This window comes from Temnothorax curvispinosus, unplaced genomic scaffold (genome assembly GCF_003070985.1).
Source record: "Temnothorax curvispinosus isolate PA1 unplaced genomic scaffold, ASM307098v1 QBEX01017816.1, whole genome shotgun sequence".
In the NCBI taxonomy this organism is placed as follows: domain Eukaryota; kingdom Metazoa; phylum Arthropoda; class Insecta; order Hymenoptera; family Formicidae; genus Temnothorax; species Temnothorax curvispinosus.
This window is the reverse complement of record NW_020227596.1, coordinates 792113-814488: the sequence shown is the minus strand read 5'-3', so window position 1 is coordinate 814488 and position 22376 is coordinate 792113. Positions and strand designations below refer to the sequence as shown.

At 48.0% G+C, this 22376-nt stretch overlaps 1 protein-coding gene across 7 annotated transcripts in view; it reads right to left on the bottom strand.

Moving 5' to 3' along the window:
* Window positions 1-22376, bottom strand: part of LOC112467781 (protein groucho-like) — a 65379-nt gene that overhangs the window by 23980 nt on the left and 19023 nt on the right. For 4 of the 7 annotated variants that reach the window (XM_025036583.1, XM_025036585.1, XM_025036588.1 and 1 more), the window contains 3 exons: window positions 21980-22043; window positions 16527-16571; window positions 477-614 (listed from right to left, as the gene is read on the bottom strand). In XM_025036583.1, coding sequence (XP_024892351.1) covers window positions 477-614; window positions 16527-16571; window positions 21980-22043 — 247 coding nt within the window. The remainder of the gene's footprint in view (window positions 1-476; window positions 615-16526; window positions 16572-21979; window positions 22044-22376) is intronic. The other 3 variants (XM_025036584.1, XM_025036587.1, XM_025036590.1) reach the window with 1 other exon arrangement.

Here is a 22376-nt window from a genome sequence, read left to right as displayed (position 1 = left end):
GAGAGAGAGAGAGAGAGAGAGAGAGAGAGAGAGAGAGAGAGAGGCGGCTATATAGGTGGTGAGAGCGGATGCGGCGAGGAATAAGGGTGCGAGGGTTCGAGGGGACGGACGACGACGGGGTCGGAACGGAGCAACGGAGGAAGAGAACGAAACGGGGGGGTTGGAGAAGCCGGTGGCTTAATAGGGAGGAAATTGAGTGCTCGAGCAATATTGAGGAGGATTCGGGATTCGCCAGGATCGTATCCGTCCCGTCCGCTTTTGGATTCCTCGGACGTGCATCGGCTTCCAGCGTAGCGTGCCCGCAGGGGTTCTCCATCCCACCGCGAATGCTTTTCACGCTGGGACGCACGTGAATAGGTTCGCTATGTATTCGATCGAGTCGCGAACGCGATTCGACGACGATAGGTACTCGCGGCGCGGCGTCGCCGACGGAAGATCCATCTTTGTAACAAGCTATAACATTGGCGTGCACTCACCCCGATAATAGTGTTCAGCTCGGTCATGGTCACTTGTTTGGCTCTGTCGAGCGCCGACGCGACTTGCTGCTGATGCTCCTGCGATAGAAACGGCAGGATCTGTACGACGATGGCGTTCAATCTCTTTGCTATTTCCGTCTGAAAAGAAAAAATATAATAATAATTTACATAAAAAATTATCTTTTTCAAATTACTAAATTATCATATATGTTCGCGAGTACAGTAGGAACGCAACACGCACGGAGCAAAGAATGAGATTATTTGTAAAGATTGCGAAGGCTTTTATAATTAAAACATTAATTTTTCAAATAAATATTGTGCTGGAATTAATTTTTTGGTTTTTTTTTACATAAAAATTAATGTTTATTGATAAGTCAACCTCTAATATATCTGCCAATTCTTGTAGCGTTTGGCATGGATCCAACAATGTTTCCAATCTCTCATTTTCGAATTTTTTTGGCTGTCCAGGGCGCTCTTTGTCTTCCAAGTCAAAATCACCAATTTTAAATCGTCGATACCAGTATTCTACCGCTTGAACCGTCGGAGTATAATCACCATAAGCTTCCAGCAACAAACAATGACAGTCAACAGCTTTTTTCTTTAGGTGAAAGCAAAAAAGCATGGCTTCCCGCAAATTGCGTTTCGATGGCTCAAAACTCGACATTTTTGACGCACCAAAAAAACTTGTTACTCACACTTTAACGAAATGGCTTCTACTGATTCTTAAAACTTAATAACAAGACTTTTATATAAGGTTGGCAACAGTATGCACCGGCGTGTAATATTCTAGTGTTACGCCATCTCTTAGAAAAACCAAAAAATTAATTCCAACACCCAATACGTAAAGCAAAACAAGCACGAGTAATTAGAAATGATGAATGACCACGCAAGGTTCCGATTTTTTTAAATCTAGTGTTTTCTCTAAATTATTAAAAAATCTCAGTAACCTTGAAATTATCAATCATGACGTTTACATCAATCAAGCAATCAGTAGTTTGTCGCTGAGAGAGACAAAGGGATCTTACTCAAATATTTTCAAACTTCTATAGAAGTTTGTGGACTTTACGAGCGAGAATTATTGATAAACAACATAATTAAATTTAATTTTTTGTTTCGCGTGTTCATAAAATTTGTTGTCACCCTTTTCCAACCGTTAAACTCCAACTCCGTCCAACTCTAATGGCGAAATAGTTTTTCATAAAATATATAAACAATCTACCCAAAATTTTTTTGTTAAAAAAGTAAGTAATAACAAAACTTTTTCATTTGTTTATTTAAGTGAAAAAAATACAATATACAAAATACAATAAAGTTTATTATCTGACTTTAAATAATTGCAATAAAGCAAAAAACTAAAATAGACGTGAATCACCATCCAATATTACCATTAGAAAGTTAAGACGGTTAAGACGAAGGGAAGTCACAAGAGGGTTGTTAATTGCGCGAAATAAACAATGGGAATTGCTCTGATTATTACAAATTACTGTGCAGAAATTGTTTAATTTCGAACAATATCAGTTTACGGAGTTTTTACATTTATTATCCTATCGTATATCATTTTCCTTTACTCAATTAAAAAGCTATTACAAGAAAATGTAAGAAAAAAAGGAGGAACAGTAAAAAAGAATATTTCGTTGAGCACTCAATACTTCCCCCTCGACGAGCTACGTATTACGGCGGGAGGGTGTTCGATCTGACACCACCATGCCGTCGTAGTCTGCGCCCGAGGCCCTCAGGCGGCTTGTTCCGGATCGTTAAGAAAGGTAAGGGCTAGCTTAACGCGCCCTCGCGAAGGAAACGAGTGAAGATGCAGGTGCGGCATAACCGACCGAGGGTGTTTACGACGCCCTCCGGCTGGAAGAGACTGCCGGGAATTAAATTAAATCCAGGCAAGATTGCTACAGTGGCGCAAGCATTCGTGCCGTTATTTCGCCCTCTCTGGCCCGACTTACTCCGGCATACTTGACATTGGAGATATATTTCTTTATGTCACTTTGAGGCATCGGATCTTTTCCGGTAGTATACGTCACTTTTCTTAAATTAAAATTTTAATATACAACTTATCTCGACATGTGTCATAATTTCCTTGACTTCTTCCTCATATTTTATTTCCTAATCTAGTAATTTTTCTAGACGAGAGGGCACTAAACCATTATTGGATAATCGTATATAAATCTACGCGCCAGGCCGGATAACTCGGCATAATTATTCACACGGCAACATCACATAGCGCGAAACTCCATTTAATTATCGCGGAATCAACAGGCAGCGCACGGAACGGAGCGCGGACCATTTTCAATGCTTTCGTCGAGAAAATGAAATCACTTAATTACCTCGACAAAGCGGCGGCTCCGACGCTCGTTTCCCCGCCGACGCGCAGAATTCGCACGCTCGAGAGACGCGGAAGCGGAAGCCGCCGATTCGTCGTGAAACAGGAAACAAACCGCTGGTTTCTACGTGCCTTTCGTTCCCTCTCTTTGCCGCTCATCCTCGGGTAACTCATAAACGCCCCGAAAATATAAGCCCGGTGAACTCGCGGTTGATATAAACGTGAGCTTCCGTCAACGCGTTTTCACCGCTGCTTAAACGAGTCTCGGATACTAATTGAAATATCGCCAGGCCACTGAAATTCTTGGCAAGTTTCCCCCGAGCGCATCTCGGCGTCTCGGCGAATGAGCAGAAAAGGAAAGAGAGAGAGAGAAAGAGCGATTGTGTGATACGTATGAACGTATGTGTACGTGGAACGAAGATGAAAGAGAGAACGCAAAGAGGAGGACCTGTTTTAATTACTCGACGCCCTCCGAGTGCTAGTTATTAAGCCGCTAATTATAATGTACGCGAAAATGAGTCGAGCTATATCCGCGAGACATCGTGTATGAGAGCAAGGAGGTTTACAGGCAGTGTGTAAAAGACGCGCGATATGCGGCATACAGAACGTGCAATTTTATGGAACACCGGAATTTTAAAAGTATATACATTTTGTGCGCGTACACATACGTATACATTCAAAAGAGAGTATGAATAAAGAATTTTATGAAAATAATATTCGGAAGTACACAGTACACATGTAGATTCACTTGTAGATTGTTGATTAGATTTTCTATTATGATATTATTTTGTTAATTTATAATTTTTCTAATAAAACTGTTTCACTAACTGTTCTCTCCCCGCCCTTATACTTAAAGAAATAACAGGTGGCGTTAAACGTGTTTAATAATTGACATTTAAGCATGACACGGCTATTATCATGATGAAACTCGAACGTACTTGTATTGTTCGCTAGGATAACACGGGGAGTGTGTTTCGTAACGTGCGGTAAAGTCCCATCTACTTGGCGTACTGTACGGCAGTTTGCGACGGTACTAGAACCAGAAGATTTCAAGCGAGTGGTAGAACGGGGGAGGACATTGTGGGCGAGAAATGGTAGCAGCTCCAGGGAGGAAGAGACGACGACGGGGGTGGAGTCGTCGCAAACGTAATTGCGTTGCCAAGAAGTTTTCCCCGGGTGAGAGGTAACCAAGAAAATAATGAATGGCTCGGATGCTCCGCTACTACTCTCTCACTCCAGGAGAGAAAGAGAGGATGAGTGAGCGAGAGAGAGAGAGAAATAGCAGAAGTAGAGAAACGAGAAACCGAGTTTTGGCCACGGTGTTCTCGTTGGCCTGGATTTCACACGGGGGAGAGATGAAAATCTCGCCCCGAGAATGAATTTTTCTCTCTCGTGCCAAATTGGACCAACGAAGATTGCTCTACTCCGAGCGGAGTCTTTCACAGCGCGAATGGCTTTTTCCTTAAAATAGCACTTGCAGCGGGCGTTGTTATCCGCTATCGAAATATCGGGGGCGACGTGAGATTTCAACGATTACTGCGATTACGCGCGAATAACCACGTACAAGTCTGTGCAATTCTCAAAATCTTCAATACTCCTTTCCGTTTCTTTTTCATATCCGCGTTCTCTATGACATTACGTGGCGTCGCAACGTGCGCTGAAACGGAAGACGCAGATGCTCCGGCTCAGTAATATCGCGAAAACCGCAAGAAGCTCTCGCAAAGTGCCATCCTTCTCTCCTTCTCTCTCTCTCTATATATATATATAGATATATATACATGCAATACCACCGTTGTGTCGCACGCTCGCACACACACACCCGGACACGCGGTTACGAATACATGTGTATCTCAAAAGGAATCAGGCGTCTCTCCGAGACGCTCTCCCATACATATAAACAACACTATAGCGTACGTCTAAAAGCAGGCAGCAACATTCACGGCATGAAAATGCAAAGCGCCCGAGTGCCGTCGATAAAATTCCTCGCCTGTAAAACGGTGACGTGAACTGAATGCTCTTTCACCACCCCGGCCCGGCCCGGCCCGATACTGCCGATAATCCGATACTCGAAGCTGCCTCGGGAGGAGATGGGCCTCCGTGAATCCGACTGCATTCTATACTATGCGCCGAATATCGAAGCACGATCTCTTATCTCTTATCGCACGCACGGGACACGTCTTTGTCTCGCGATGAACTTTAGCCTCCGTGCTACGCTGGAAAATGTTTAATCGAAGAGTCAGCATCCAGTATTATAAAAGAGAAAGAGAGAGAGAGGGATATAGAGTTTGTGGCAACAAAGCCATGCTCGCCGCCAACCTCTACCGACTAACCGGAAGCCGTTACTTGCGCTAACGAGTAAACCAACGGCTGCTCGTCGGACTTTGGTGGTATTATGCTGCGCGAGCAAATAAACTGGCGTGTTCGGCTAACTCCCTGGTTTCTGGTAAGCCCCTGCACACCGGCGGCGGTTCTCGTTCGCTCGGCCTGTAAAGCCCGGCTAACGTCCGCGTGATTGCAATACCCCGCGGCTTGCGGAGAATACCGGATGTGGCCGTGTGTACGCGCGCGCATCTGTGTACACACGCTGGACCACCGTGTGTGCGCGAGCGCGGGTGGGTGGATTAGTAGATAGAAGAGAGAGGAGCCGGACATGGATAAAGCATCCGTTAAGGTATACGAAGAGCCGAAAACTCATTGTGTCCGCTGTTGTTTTCGAATCGTTGCACTGTCCAGTTACCCTGAAAGTTAGATTAAATCAATTTTCCGTCTCGCGTCGCGTCGCGTCCAATCGAGTCGCGTCAGCTAGTTTTCATCGCGTCACGAAACCAGACAACGCGTATCCAACAGCACCGGGGACTCCTTCCGTCGCGCGACGACGTGAAAAGAATCGATAATGCGCCCTGTCTTTTGTTCCGTCTATCGCGCGCGTCCGTATTGTCGACGGCGGTGCATAGCAAGCTAACTGACAAATAGGTCAAACGCTGTAACAGCGGAGGTTTGATACGGTGCACAACTGCTTCTTCATTTATCCGTTAATATCGCTATTCCATCGCGATATTCGCGCGAGGGCGTTCGTCGGAAATATCGGCGTTCCGAATCGCGAAGTCGATTAGAATGCGCACGAATTGCAAGGTGAAAACGTAAGGGGGAGAAAAAAACGCTCGCAACGCTCGTTCCAGCGACGATTACCCCGTGTGTCACGCGTGACAAACACGCGCGCGCGAGCGAACGCGTCGCGAAACGGCTGCGGAGTAGCAACGCCTGAAATTGCTTGTATAAATATTGGAGCTCGCCATTTTCATTCGGTTAATTTTCCGCGGTGGACGCACCCGAGAGACCGCGATGAAATTTTATACGCTTCGCACGTCTCTCGACGTCGTTGCACACGTCGCTCTGCAACGCGATGCGGCACGCATGATCTCGTTCGCGAATTTAAAAAAAAATAGTGAGAGAGAGAGAGAGAGAGAGAAGAAGAGAGAGAAAATCACGGCGTCGCGCAAAATGGCCAACTCGCCAACTCGAATAACTCGAATCGCCGTTAAACGGGTTATCGGAACGAACGGGTTACGAATGACGATGATACGTTGGCTGTACAGTGTGTTGGCGGTTGTTGCACCGCGAGTTGAAGGGCACAATTGCCTGTCGCGATGATGCGGTTCCCGGCTTCGATCGCGCTTCAACGTATTGTAACAACAACTGTCCGCGCGGTGATAAATCTAGTACAATTTTAACGGAATTCAATTTTTCTCACAATAAGAGTTTTTGATTTAATACAACTAGATTTATTTAATTTCGGTCAGAGATCGTAAATTACGATTCCACTTTGCGGATCGGATTGTCGTGCACGAAATTCGAGGACGGAGACGGTCTTGCGAACATAGCTCGGGCCAATCTCTGAAAACAGAGGGCAATCGTCGAGACGGCGAAGGACCGAGAGGGAGAACATTGTGCGCGAACGTTCGAGGGTAAACAGGCTACAATCAATTCGGGGTTCGTCGTGGTCGCGCAACGAGGGTGGCGAGGGGTGACTTGGAGTAGCCGCAATTCGGAGAACATCCACAGCTCGTGTGTACGAGGCGTACGTGAAACGTGAACACGAAGCATGCTACAGAATGTGTACGTATGTGTGTATGCGTGTGTGACCCGAGAGAGAGAAGGGGAGGGGTCGTTGTTGTCACTAGCAGTCGGTATTGCCGTCACCAGCTACATCGTTGCGCTAGAAATGCCGGGATACCAGAGAAATGGAGAGAGAGAGAGAGAGAGAGAGGGGGGGGCAGGAAGAGAGAGAGGAAGAGGATGAGAACGGAAAGGACCTCGAGTTCTGGTTAGAGATCTCCGGGCCGACGAGAGATGGAACGAAGAAAGGGACGAAGGGGGTTGGAGAGAAGGATAAGTGGTACTCGAGTCGCAGCAGAAGCAGCAGCAGCAGCAACTCGGCAGGCGGAGACCCGACACAGACGGCCCGACCCCGAAAGATCGAGATGTTTGGATGTTTGAACGTCGGAGTGCTGTCTCAGCACTCGAGCTTCCATCCATCCTTCCCGTTTCCCTCCTCACTTGCCCCCTGCTGCTCTTCGAGAGTGTCGTGATCTCGCGCGATACCACGGATCTACCGGGTGGCCGGAGTCGTTTTCAGACATGTTCTAGAGACGTGAAAGAGAATGCGCAGGGATCCTCGATCCTCCAACGATTCACGGAATAACGAAGTAACCGCGCGAAAGTGGTTTACCCACCCACTTATACCACCAACGCCGCTCTCCCCTACCCCTAATACGTAGCATAAAAACGAATATTTACAGAGAATGCGGAAACTTATGGTAGGTTCGTGCGAGCGGCTCGGGAAAAGCCTGTCTCTATACTTCTCGCGTATCTAATTATCCGACTTCTTAGCTTCCACCCTCTTTTGCCGCGATGCTCGCAGTAGCGACGACCGAGCGGCTTGGCAGAGCGATCGATCAACGAGTGTCAGTGGGTTACGGTCGACAAATTAGCGGCACTCAGGATATTAAACGTGCGGAACACCCATCTCTCGGAGCGAACGCGCACGCGTACACGAACGCGTGGCCACGATAATGTCGGTAGACAGCTAATAACAGCAGCGAACCTTGACTTGACTGTGAAAAGGGATGTACGAGCTGTTAAAAGGATGCTGAGAGCCGTTACTCTCGGATGACTGCGGCAGGAGTTGTCTCGAAAGAACGTTTCGAGAAGCATGTTATCGAGCGATGAGATTTCTTTAAACGGCAATCTTCGATTGCTGATTATTATATTGTTATCGCGATCATGAGATAAGAGAATCATTTCGCAGCAGGCGATGTAACATACTATTTAATATTTAAACCTTTTCAGATTAACTTTTCGCACGAGTGTCATCGCATATTCGTCTCGGCGTTTGTTCATCGGATCTTGTGCTGTAAAAAAACCGCGAGAAAGACAAAGAGAAAGAGAAAGAGAGAGAGAGAGAGGCGAGAACGAGGTGCAGTTGATAATCCCGACCGCAGCAACGTATTCGTGTGGCTCTGTGCACGTATATATACGGTGGTCACTCTCTGGTCGAAGCGATGTGGGGCCGGCAGAGACCACTAAGCCCACCTGATATGTCCTATCCTCTCTGCTCTATCGCCAGTGTACTACTCTCTCTCTCTCCCTACATCTCCCTCTCACCACCCTCCGCCACCGCTGACCCTTTCCTTTGCACCCTGCCGAGGGGCAGTCCGCTTTCGAACCGCAAGCCGCAACGGGCTACTGCCTTGATTAAACGCGCCATAGACCGCCATTATCGCTGATTGCGCTAAACATTAACGGACTAGCCGCCGAGGCCGACCGACCTCCTATACTCTCCACCCTTTCGAGTACGAGTCTCGCTATGTGTACAGTACCCTCTCTCTAACAGCTCGCTATTATTGATACAAGGCGAATTTCGGGCTGTATCTTCGTTCATTGAACCAGCCGATTCATGTCTTTGACTTTACGATTGCGGCTTCACATTGGCAGTCGATTCCCGACTCCTGCGATTAACGCATTATCCTCGAACAAATACAGAATGCAGGCGCAAGTCGAAATTAAATCTTTGTCGAAATTTTATTTACAATCGGTTCGTATGTGCAATCCTCCATTGCATACATACGACGCTCGTTTCGAAACATAAACGCGACTGCGGTAATCAACGCAGAGTCGAGAACGGAACTGAATGACATCCGTCGCGGCGTAAAGCGAGCAGGATCTCGCCCTACGTCCTACCCTGCGGACGCCGTTAAGACGCCTCGTTAAAAGTCCCTCCTTGCCTCGCGCGCGCTTCTCCTCTTCATTCCACCAGCCAGTGTCTCGGCACTTCTCTACCGTGACACGCTTGGGCGCCTCGGGCCTTGGATGCATTCGCCACGGCGTCGTCAACAACGACAACGACTACGACGACGACGTCGGCGGCAATCCGCATTGCCGACTTGACTTTACGACCGCCCCCGGCACACCCACCGAAACACCAAGAAAATTATCGTCGCCGGGCGACCCTCGTAATTCTCCAGCACGGCGAATGCCGGGGAAAACAAGACCTTCCGTCCCTCCTTCACCGCCCACCCGACCGTCCGACCGTGGGGTTAGCTTGCGCAGGAAGTACAATTAACTTAACGCTAATTGCGAGATGAAGACCGAGCGGAGCTCGGAAGGAGGAACCTGCCTCCGGCAATTCGCAGACTCAATTACTCAGTCATATGATACGACGATTAACCGCGCCAGTTTCCTTTATGCCTCCCTCTCCTCCCGCGGGGAGACTGACTCTTTCCGCGGTACGAGGTACGAGAGATACCGAAATCGCGTGGTTTAACGCGGGTCGCGCCGTAAACACCACGGGGGTGAATGAATAAACTACGCGGAGATAAAGCACATTGTGTATCTAAGCAGATGAATCCTGTGTACTAAGCAGACGAATCTGAAACTCAAACCATAAAGTCGGTGAAATTTGTCGAATATATATGTATATCTTCATCAGTAGAAATAATTTCGTCTACTGAGATTGGAATACTACCCACGATAATTGCCACGGCATGAAGACAATCACGGACTTTATGATGTTCGTCATTCTTTTTTCTTCGACATCCTAATTCGTTGAGAACAAGGCGCGGAAGCAAAAGAGAGAGAAACGTGATACTTTACACACACACATGTAAATGTGTGTGTATATATATATATATATATATATATATATATATATATATAAAGTGTAATAAAGCAGGCAAAGGGAGCGATCTCTTAACGACACCCCTAAGTACAAGAGGGCTCGAGGGTGTCCGTTCCACCCTCTCGTTGATAGCTGGCATAATGCTAACGCCCTAGCGTCGATAAAAGTGCCGGGGGCTCGGCTGCATAAAGCCGATGGAGGAGAGTTCGGGAGCTGCCGCTTCAGCTATAGTATACGAACACGTAAACATACCCGCAAGGCAGTGTAATGTCGCCAATCTATATACCCCCGGGCGCAAATTAGATTCGCACACTGATACGCTCCTTTTGTACGAGCTAATGTCGGCCAGCGGAACTTCTTATCTCGCCTGCATTCACGTTACCTCCCGGGACACGATATCAAGAACGTCCACGTAAATACCGAACGTGTTTAATTGCCAAACATGTTTAATTATCAAACATGTTTGATTACCAAACATGTTTAACTTCGTTACAGCTTACTTCGGTGGCAAACGAGGATTTCAGAAATGTACCGTCTTTCGATATGCGCAATCACAGCGCGCGACAATATAAGAGAAACGTAGGCTTATCGCGCACAGCCAGCGTCCATCGACGAGGCCTAAATAAAGATAGCGGCTCGAGGATAGGGCTCTTAAAAGCTCGAGACGATGATAATGGAGGCGAACTGCCGCGTCTCTTTCTCATCCGACCACCCATCGCGCTACACCTGCACACGGCGTGATATACACGCGTTGGGGGCAAACTTTACGACTCGCGGTTTAAATACGGCGCTTACAACAGCGAGGGCATGGAAAACATGCCACGGAAGACGCAAAGAGGCGCGAGAAGAAGAGAAAGGGCGACGAGAAGAGCGGGGACCAATCGTAAAAGATGTACGAGTGATAAAAGCGATCCCAACCGACATCAGGGCTAGTAGTAAGTAGTTACGCCCCCTACCTTTGCAGGGAGGAAAGAGAGAACGGCCGCGAGAGTGTCTACGTGGATCTTAAATCCCGCGAGAGATCTCGATAGCATCTCTTTTCTCTCTCTCTTTCTCCTTTCCTCAAAGGCCGAACTTCTTGAACCCCTTTCCTCCCTCCCGAGTTAACGGCTCGACTGTTTCCCGCAGCGCCGCGGGTTTTACTGCGAGAAATTTAAGTGCCCATTTGGAGACGCGAGAATTAAGCGTATTCCTCGTGTTTCGCTCGAGCTCCGAGAACCTTGAATCCGTCGTAAGCACGAAACGGGAGAAAGAGAGAAAGGAGGAGTGATAAAAATTCATGACCGCCCGCGGTCGCGTATCGTGTACTCGCGCTTGTACTATGATAGCTTCAAATATTACCGGCGCGAGTACGTGCGCGAATTTCTGCGCGAGTCGTTCGTATCGCGTAGACAAGCTGGTTAACGCCGATTATGGCCAAGCGTATTGCAAGAGAAGAAGAGAATCACAGTCGAGATCTAAAGTCTTATCGTATACGCGAAGAAAATTTTGTTTCCGATAAGATACGGGTCAGACTGGACCACTCTGGACCGACTCAAACCAGTCCGAGTAAGTTACTCAGCTTCCCCCGGTTCGCGGGAGAGAAAGGATGTGATTCGATTCGCGTGACATCTCGTGTGCCGGCGAAGCCCATTTGCCGCGGATAAAACCATCCACGGATTGCGACGTCTCGGAGCAACATTCTTCTTATCCGCGGGGCGAAAAAGGTGCACGTATTGTGCGCGCGGAGGGAAAAGAGAAAAAGGATCCAAGCCGCGGTGCCGGTTGAAAGAACTTATCGTGTTGAGAGATCGCGAGCATGGAGAGGACGTGTATCGGGTATAATCCCCGTCGATATCGCGGATTCCTACGCTGAAAGCACACCCCCGGCCGGCGTATACCTGTATACGTGTGCGCACGTACACACGCACGCCCGTACTCCCCGCGGATGCGCGTTCTCGCGACACCGAGAAAAGGAGGACGTAGACGCGCGAGAGTGCGAGCGAGAGTAGACATTTCTGTGTATATTTTATTGTGCACATATTGCGAACCGTTCTCCGCCAAGCCGCACGGCACACACAAACGCGTGTCAAACTCACACCGACGCGGCGTACACGCCTCTCGCTGGAGGCCCCCGGAGGGGTTTGGCGGCGAGGTCGGAAGGGATCGCGACTCGTGGTTGGGCGAGGTCGAGGGAGAAAAAGCGAGGAGCGCAGCGTGTGGAGAGGTCGGCGGCGGTGGCGTGGAGAGCTCGATTTTTCCGATAGCAAATTTTGCTCTTCGCTTTTTCCCGCCCTCCCCCCCGAACCAACGCCGAGCCACCGCCAACGCGTCCCCACCGTCAACCACCGCCGCCCGACCGCCACCCATCCACCCCCGACGGCGGTGGCGGTGGCGGCGGCGGCGGTGGCTGCTCCCGGGTTTCCCCCTTCCGGCGTGCACCCTGTTCCATCCCTTTTCCCCCCCGCCTGACACCAACGTCCCATTCGTTCCTCCGCTCGTTGCGACGGCCCGGACTCGCCCTCTTTTTTCTCCCTTCTACCCACGACCACCCCCGCCGCGCGCATGTTCTCCCTTTACCTCCCTTGTCCCCCCCGCCCTCCCGCCTCGCCCGCTTCCCTCTCAATCACCATCTGCTCCTCCGCCTCCACCTGGCGCGGCCCGACCGATCAAACCAGTGGCACTGCAGACACAATAAAAACGGGAAAAAAAGCGGCGGCCGCGCACACATTTCGCGCAGTCACTCTCTCTCTCTCCCTCTCTCTCTCACGAGCAAGGGATGACGAACTACCGGACGCTTTTGAGAAGTTATTCATGAAGCGCCCAACGAGATTCCTCGAGCGTCGCGTATTTTTTTTTCCCCAGACGCGACGCTCAACGCCCTCGATAAAAAAAATATATGGTGGCGTACAATTTTATACGAACGTTAAACGTTTCGTTTGTTCGACAAATCTCGAAATTGCTCGACAATTCCCTCGACTGTCGTCGTTATCTCGATAACGAGTGAAAAGCGTATAAGTATATATACGCGTCTCGGATCTCGGATACGCCGGGCGAAATCGCGATCGGTCGATCTTTTGTTTTTCCGAGTGAAAGGTGGAGCGAGCGCCAAACAAGGGACCGAGCGAGCCGAGCGGGTATTGACCATCCGATATCGATATTTCGCGACGCTTTATCGCGGACGTGCTCGTTAAACCGATAAATGAATAATGAGCGTACTGTATATGGGATGGATATGGAGAGACAACCGGGGGAGACAAGCGCCCGGGAGGGGGGGAGGGAGGATGGAGGGAGCGCTCGCGCGAGGGGGAGCGAACCAGCGAATCGAACAAAACAACGAAATCGAATCACTCGTGGTGGCCGCCCATACTTTTCATGCGTGAATTTTCCGACTGCCCCGACACGTACGTGCAGCTGCGGAATCGCCGGTAATAGCGTTAGTAAAATCGAGAGTAATGCCTGAAAGCGTTTACAATACGCATCGCTTCCTGCAAATAAAAACGTGGGGAACGCGCGCGACCGCGTGGTCATTGGCCGACGATGTACGACGAAACGGGTCAAAATCAAACTATACCCATCGTGACGTAACATTCTCGATTCCCTACCGGCGCCCCGGCGCCAAGAGGAAACGATGAGAAAAATGACATTCGCGGGGAAGAGATATCGATACGTCTAAGCGTTTTCGCAAACGCACTTGACGTCGATCCAAAAATCGACGATTACTATTCATATCTATAACATCCGATATATGTATTAAATGAGCCGCAGTAGCAATTACCTGATTAATTCACGTATTATACGGCCGATCGAAGAACTGTTCGATCAACGTGGGCGTTTATATATAGCCGCGCGCGATATATCCATAAACTATCCGGCAAGCGTGATTCCGGTTGACAATGATTATCGTACAGGTGTAACAGGAAAACGTAACAGCTCGGTTGCGGTCAGAGACGGCTGACGATGATGACAGTAATTGTCGAGAATTAGCGACGTTAATAACCTCGAGGGAGAAGGGAGTGGGAGGAGGAGAGGACGGACGCGTTCGGTGCGTGGACACTTGCCGAACCGGTCGTCGTCGCCGTTAATGTAACACACCCGATAATTCTCGAGCGCCCGCGATATTTTGCTCTTTCGCATCGCCGCGCCGGATTCGTTATTCATTCTCGTCCCCGCGCTTTTTCTCGTTTTATTTCCACCGCGCGCTCTCGCGCGAACGCGACAACGCCCGGCCTCGTCATAAACGCGCGGGCTGGCTATTAATCGCGGGTACCGCGTGGCAGGAGCGAGCGTGTCGACGAGGCGAGGCGGCGGGGCGGCAGCGGCGGCACGGCATTTCGATTTTATAAATATGAGATACCGGATACACGGCACGGATCCTGTACACCGCGCGCGTGTACGGGCGTGTAAATCGCACGCGCGCGCGCGCGCGCGCGATAATGCCCGGCCCGATAATAATAAATCCCCGCCGTCCGGCTACCAGAAGCGATAAATCGTAACCGAATTAAAAGTGACAGCAGATAATAATCGTCATTCCGATCCAGAAAAGTACGCGGGACCGTCACGTCGTATTTCAGGGCGCCGCCTCGAGTGCTTATCTCGAGGATATCGGGGACATAAAACGGCGGATACGACACGATCGTATTGCGATTTCCTATCGGAATTTATATTCCATCGCTCCGATACCACATTTCACACGGTACGTATCTCGCGGCTTGTTCCTCCACGTAGCGCACGAATGTCCTCGTGGAGAGGGGAGTCTTGAAAGAGTTATGCTCTTCATTCAACCTTAATACGTAACTTTTCTACGAGACTTACAAGCGGAAATCCACGTTTCGATCATATACGGAAAAATCACCCCGTTCCCGTTCGGTCTCCCAGAATAGAATCCTTCTTCTCTTCCATTTGCGCACTCTTTTACATCCCGATATTTTCTCTTTTCCTTACTTAACAGTATTTTTCCAGATATTACTTTTACGCAATTTTTTGAACAAATGACATGAGATATACAAATTTACCGAATTAATGATTTAAACAAATACTTAATTATTCGCGTAATTGCCGTTCGATTTCTCCAGTCACGTCACATCTAAAATACTTGCAAAAGTGTCAACATCATTAATCGGTTGAATACCCGCTCAGGAAAAGAGATAAGCGAGCTACTACCTGACTTGCGTCGCTACTGGCTTCGTGCGGACCTGCGCCGTAAGGCCGACGCCGAGGTCTTATTCATGATTTGAGGGACGCATCCTGCCGGAAAAAGAAGAGGAGTCGGAAAGAATAAGCGGGATACAAAGCGGACGGATGGAGGCGGGCTGAAGGAAATAACGGGCTCAACTGCTAAATATTCAATAAACGTGAGCATTACCCGTCGCTGCACGCCCACACCCAAGATAGATTATGGAGAAGCATCGATGAGGGGGCGAGAATATCGAAGTAGGCGAAGAAAGAGGGATCGCCATTTATTCTACAGAATTCGTGATCGAGATTCTTGTTCAGTAGCGTGTACAGAATGCCTCCTCTAGGACACTCGAGAGCTACCGTCGTCGATATTGCTGGCTTGTCGATAATTCGACGAATTCACTTGTAGTACGTCGAGTTCAAAACGAGATATTTCTCAGACCTTTCGCGAACGGCGAACGCGAAAATCCATTCCGCGGATAATAAACGACAGAAATATGCGATTCCCCGAACGGGATTTCTATATAAGATCGCGTCAAGCCTGCCCGGGGGCGTTTCACTTCGATCAGACGCGTCCTATAATTAAGAGATGGGGTCTCGTTACCGATCGATTATCGCGTCTCTCCTTTTCTCTCGCGACCCACGTCGACCCTAAATTATTCGACCGGGCACCACCTTTCTCTCGTCGTAAAAAAAGAGAGAAGCCAGGGACTGGTTCGAAAGAAAATGAAACCAACGCTTCGCGGTAGTTGCCATCAATGGGATGCACGTGCGAGAAAATAAAAAATTCAAATGGTCCGTTCGCCACGATGAATATGGATGCGATGCAAAAGGAGCTTGATTACGAAATCTTTGTAATGGAGATTCTCGAAATGGATCTCTGTTCGAAAATAATATACGCAGACGTTTGACGATGCTGTGCGAGAAAAAAAGAATATACGAGTATTATTTGATTTGTACGCGCAACGCGGAAAGAAGTAAAAAGCTTCATTTGCCCCGAGTGCTTTCTGAAAGCACGGTAATCTCGGTAGTTCTTAATAAAAGTCTGAAAGTCAAGTTAGGTTGCTTTTTTCATTGCGTAAGGTTTTGCGCAAGAGGTAACGCGGGCACCCCCGGCCGCGCTGCTATTTGCATGTTATTACCTTGTTTACATATTTATTCAATAGCTAAGATCCCGGAGGGTCGCAAACACCCCGTAATCGGGGCTTTCTCCTCGTGTTCGACCCTTTAATTTTGGATTAAAGCCCAAAGCTGCGCGCAACGTGCCAACTGAGCGATTAATAAATCACCGCCGACTGACGTCGCGTATCGATCACGACGATATCGTTCTTTAACCGCATTTTCAAGATACTTTTAAATAATGTAGGCAAAACTTGAAATCTCTTACCTGTTTGTGCATCTCCACGTTAAGCCCGTACGACATCTCGTAATACTGCAAAAGTAAATGAAATAGAGAGATTAGAACGTAATCACATAAATTACGATGTTAGTACGGAATTAGTGTAAGCGTAGTGTTGCGTAGCTACATCGTTATATGCGTTTCGTTAACGAAGCCATGTCGACGTTAAGCGTAAGGTGATGCGTGCGTGAACTAGCAGCGTAACGCCGACTTTCACATGCAAAAGCTGAACTTTGCCGGAAGGTTGCTCACACGAAATCCAATTTTCGTATTTACGTTACGGCTTTGTCATTTTATCCTACCCCGAAGACGTTACCGCGTAAAATTTCCGTTTACTCTCCCTCTCTCTCTCGGATAGCTAAGAAAATTTGATTAAAATTTGCGCCCACGAATGCAATGCCGCATATACCTATCGTGTTCACGAAGTACATGTAAAAGTAAACATCGATTTTATCTTTCAGTACGACGACAGAAAAATTCGTCGTAGTATATTCGGGATGTTATTTTTATAAATAACGATCCGAACGGAAATAATTGAAATTGGCGTATAAATATCGCATCTCGAATAAAACGCAAAGCCACTCCGTGGGATTAATCGAATTATCGAGTTTCGCAACCCAAGATGCTGCTTGAATCCGTAATGACGGCTGTGCGGGAAGAGCGCCTCGCGGAGGATCCTTAAGGGCCTGCTTCGCGATTGCAGGGTTGAGATTATATCGATCAAATGAGATTACGAGATTACGAAAAGCGGACCAAATGGAGCCGTAATGCGAGACCGCAGTCAGTCGGTAAGAGGGATAAGCGCGTCGAGAAAATGAGAAAAACGAAGACGATGAGAAAGGAGCGCGGGCCCTCTCTCTCTCTCTCTCTCTCTCTCTCTCGTCTCCTTCTCCCCGAGAGGGAGAAAAGGCTTGTACGTGTGCTCGCGCGCGCGCGCCGTCGAGTGCACGTGTGCGTATGCGTGTCGACCAAAGACCGGTTTCTCGTAACATCGTTTCTACATCGTGTGTACAAGACTCAGGCCGGGGCTGGCTTTAACTAATTCGCTTACCGAACAGCGGTTCTCATTTCGCACGCATGAGATTTCTGATCGTAAAATATTCGCAACGAAATAGCGCTTACGTATTTAACGTTAAACGTTGCCGCGGTAGCGGTTTCGAGCGTTTCCGTTCCTCGCGAGCGCGTATCCTGTATACCGACGCAATACCAACAGCGTGGCGCGTAACTACGGTTCGCGCAAAGGAGAAAAAGAGAGAAAATCCGGCAGTTCGCGATTTTAACGAGCGTCTTGAATATAGTCGCCGCATTATTCCCGGCGGAATCAACGACCGTTGTGAAACGGGCTTTATTGCCCGGTGGTCGTAAAGAGCGTACTAAACCGCGTTTTAATATATCGGTGCGGCTACGACAGTCGGTTTAGAGTTTTTCTCGCGTATATATATACGAGGGGAACGCGCATAACGTAATGCGATAGACGTCGAGACGCGGGCGCGAGAGAAGACAGTCTCTCGCGCTTTCGAACGCAATGTTCTCTCAACGTTACAATTTTTACGACACCGGTAATATTTATTTCGCAATGCGGTAGAATTATTATCGTTAATACTTCAAACGCGGGCAAATTCGTCTGGATGAATATTTTACGAACCTGCTCCGGACAGGCCGCGATTAATTAAACCCGTTTGTTTTAATAATTCGATATTCATTCGGCGCGGTTTATCTTTGAAATTACGATTATTTTGTAAATTGCGAACGCTACAATGTATATATAGAAAATATAAATATAGAAATTTGGCCCGGCTCACGCTCTGCTTTTAAATATAAATTAATCCGCCCATATTTTTATTACATTCGCGCTCGCGAGCATTATCAATAAATCGCGAAATGTATATTTCAATCGGTTCTGTTCTTGCGAAAATAATAATTTCGCTGAAAGCTCGCAGCTTATGTTAGCGTATAGTGAAATTTAATTATGTTTAAATCAACTCATTAAAACGTCGAGAACAAAATAAAAGAAAAGCGATTAAAAATTTATCAATATAATATTCCATTTTTTATCATCGAGTTTTTCTACCATCAGAAAACTAATTATAAATCTTTTTTTTTTTTAATTTAATGTCTAAATTTCAAAATTATAGCTTGGCAAAATATTTCTTTCTTTCTCCTGCATTTTGATTCACGGATAGAAAGAAAAAGATAGTTAAGAAGAAGCTACGCAAAGATCAGTCTCGCCACCGCAAACCGCCCCAACGAAGCAATTGGTTTTTAATTAATAGACTCCATTGAGAGAGGGAAACCCTCGGAGACGGGAGATCAGGATCTTAATTATCACGAAACTGGAAACGCCACTCTCGCGGTCGAGATGTCTAATACGAGTGAAGGAACACTGTGAATAGCGGCAATCGGTTACAATAATGAAGTGAAGTTCCGTAAACTCGATGCAGCGTGATTACGAATATCTCATGATATCGACATTTTATACGCGTTGCATCTTTTTTAATGTAAAAAATTGAGAGGAAAGTATTTTAGTGCTTTCCGACGACAGGTCTTTTTCTTGAGGTCGAGAATAAATCGAGCCTTTATCTATGTTCGTATAAAATTCTCTCTCATTCGAAAAATAGTCGAGAGAAGATTTAGGTTGAATTATTAGCTGAAAACTTACTCCGTGGATAGTCGTCTCTAATCGTGACCGATTGAATCGCGAAAACGACTCCGGGATGGCGCAATCTCTTTTCAATTCACGAGCAGCCAAACGATATCGATCACGATCGGTATCTACCCCACGAACGTGCCTGGCTCGTTCCCCTCTCGCTTAGAGAAAGAAAGACACTCATCGTCTCCCAATAAAAATCGTTCCTGAATATAACTCTTTAGGCGATGATAATGTATCTGATCGTGTGCGACTTGCAAATTTCGTCCTCGATGCAACCTCGTTACTCCGCGGTCGAATCGGCTTAATCAAGAACATGCCACGGCCTACGTGTACGGCTGCGATAGTTTGTGTTTACGCTCGTGTATTCGTACTACGGAATGATTCAGCAATCGGCGGCCTCGACGCATACACGAATTAATTCTCTGGTGAGCGTGTTCTTACTTCTAACATTATTTTCGAATTTAATAGAAACGTTTTAGACGCTCACTCAACCGATGAGAGTATCGCGCGCAGTTATATAGCGTGCGATTCGCGAGCGGAAACACGAAGCGGAGGATGTACTCACGTCAAATGTATCGGGTGGCATTGCGAGCGCGACGAACGAAGTGCTTCGCGACCGGTCTCCCTCCCGCCATGCTCGCGGTTTGCGCGCTCGTAAAAGTTCACGAGCTCGACAATTACATGAAAGAGTCGTAAAGGCGTAACGCCCCGTGGCTGGCTGGGGCTACACCCGTGTGGTATAACGATGTCGTACCGAGCATCCTACGGCTCGCACGAACACGACCGTATACGCCGATGGCCTCCATCGATAACGAGTCCCGAGAGATTCGCCGGCTGACTGCCAGTAAATGCCGCCTCGCGACGTCACGTGGAAAATTCGGAGGGAGACCAGATACGGGGACTGGCTTTACATGTGTGTGTATACACATCGTACACGAGATATCCCGGTTACAGTACTCGCGATATCCGGGAGAGACATTCGGTGGGGACGACGCGCGACGGCGGCGTTGTTCGAAGCGCAGGAAAGCAAGCTACGGCGATCACCGTAGCAAGACCGTAACGTGATACTTTACTCGGTACTCGCTAATTCATCGACGATGAGGGCGACAAAGCATCTGCGCGACGCACCGTTACGCGCGCTACGATTGTAATACCCGCATGAATCAATGACTCGCTCGATGCGAACTCGAACGTGTTTTAGCCGACAGACGCGAGTACCTGTTGCTAACGCCGACCTGAACCCGATACTACGATAAATTCTTGTTACGTCGGTAATCAATCATCAATGATAAAACGGCGCGATAGGACGATAGCGCAATAAATATGCTTTCGTGCTCGCCGATCGAAATTTGATTAAGTGCATTCCGTGGTTTCGCTATGTTTCGCGCCGACGTTCGTTACCGCGCAACTGGCAGAACAATAAGCGCCCCTGCGCCACATCGAAACGAAAGTGGAATAAAGTATGATATGTACATTTAAACCTGTCACACGCTTGAGTCGCGAGCCGATCGATCGATATGTGTACGGGTGGAACAAAGGATACGAGCGCACGGGGCGCGAAGATCGATCGATCGAGGGGAGCGAGAGCAGCGCATACCTGAACGCGAGATAAGCGCGCTCTCGTACGACGTACACGCTATGTACGTGAGACGATCGCGCGATTAATCTTCGTGCCGTGGCGTGAATCGGCGGAAGTGCCACGTCTACGCGAGAGCGAGCGACGCGCATTTTATATGAAGTTATTTGCATCGACCGTGCGCGGCCAAGTCCGCGGACTACGGCCTATAAATTATCGCCGGCCTATAATGCATGCTTCGTGAACTTTGGGCAACGAACTGCGAACCGCGTATACTTATGGCGTGCGAATCGCGGCGCGGCGCGGCTCTCTATTCGTGCGCTATCAAGATTTCTCGAATAAACTTCTAGTTAGATTAGCACAATGAATATCTTCGCGGTAAATTTGCAAATCTAAGGAAGTGTCTGTGCCTTAATCTAAAAAAAAGATTTAGATCTATGCTTCTCTGGATACTAAAGTGATGTAGCCTGGAAATTATCGTGTTATATGTGAAGACACTCTCAAGATAGATAGCCCGGAAAGAATGCAGATCCACCGAGACGCCGCGCGCCGGTACAACTGGCGTAAAATTAAAACCGGTACTCTCGGCGACCTTCGACCTCCCATGAAGAAAGCGGTGCGCACCTCTTTACGCTTCACGCGGCTTAATGAAGATGCATACACGCGGTCGACGGTGTATCGCGATAACGAAGATCTACGGGCGAAAGTAAGCCGAGACTCTCGCGGCGTCTACATGTATACTCTCGCGGGACAAAGCCGAAAAACAAAACTATAGAAGAGAAGCCTTCGCGTTCGGCGAAGGAGCACCGCACGGCACGTGTACGACGTGATTCTAAATTATTTCGTCATCCTCTTATGCCGCAAGACAAATATTTTTTTATCGCAAATCGGACTTCTAGAGATATATATGTACCTAAAGATATATGTCAACTTTGTAACGCGTAATTTAAACATCATTAAACTTATGTACTCTCGATATATTTCAGCATTGCGTCGTAGTGCAAATTTGACGAGCGAACTTACGATGCGGGGTGTTCCCTACAGTCCGCAACGGTTCAAGTCAAGAGTGAGCGCAAAAATAAACTTTGCGAGGACTCGTCTCTAGACGCGAAATGAGAAAAGCGCGTCGCGTCGCGTCGTTTGACCCTTTTACGTTTAATACGATTACTATCGATAGGTTCTGCCAATAGGTTTTGTAAGCTTGTGTGAACTCACCATGACGTAGTGGCGCTGCATCTCCGTCTTCTCCTGGGCGAGTTTCTCCAGCTCCAACTTAATACTGGACAGAACAAGCAGGAAATCGCACGTGTAAGCTAAACATTAGTAAGTGCAGGCGACATTCAAAAGCTGTGGGGGCAAAATAAAGAAGGGGGGCTCTCTCTTTCTCTCTCTCTTTCGTATTTGACCGGGGAGAGGTCTCGTGGAGCGTTTCGGCTAACAATAGAGAATAGAGAATATAATAACGCCGCTAAACGAGATTATCGAGTCATCAACGAGTCGAGGGTCTGTGACTTGGGCTCCGTGGCGAACGAGGGATACGATATCATGTTCGAAACGCGTTGTTCGATCGTGTAACGATTCGTTAATCTGTCCCGGATTTTTCCGCATGTAT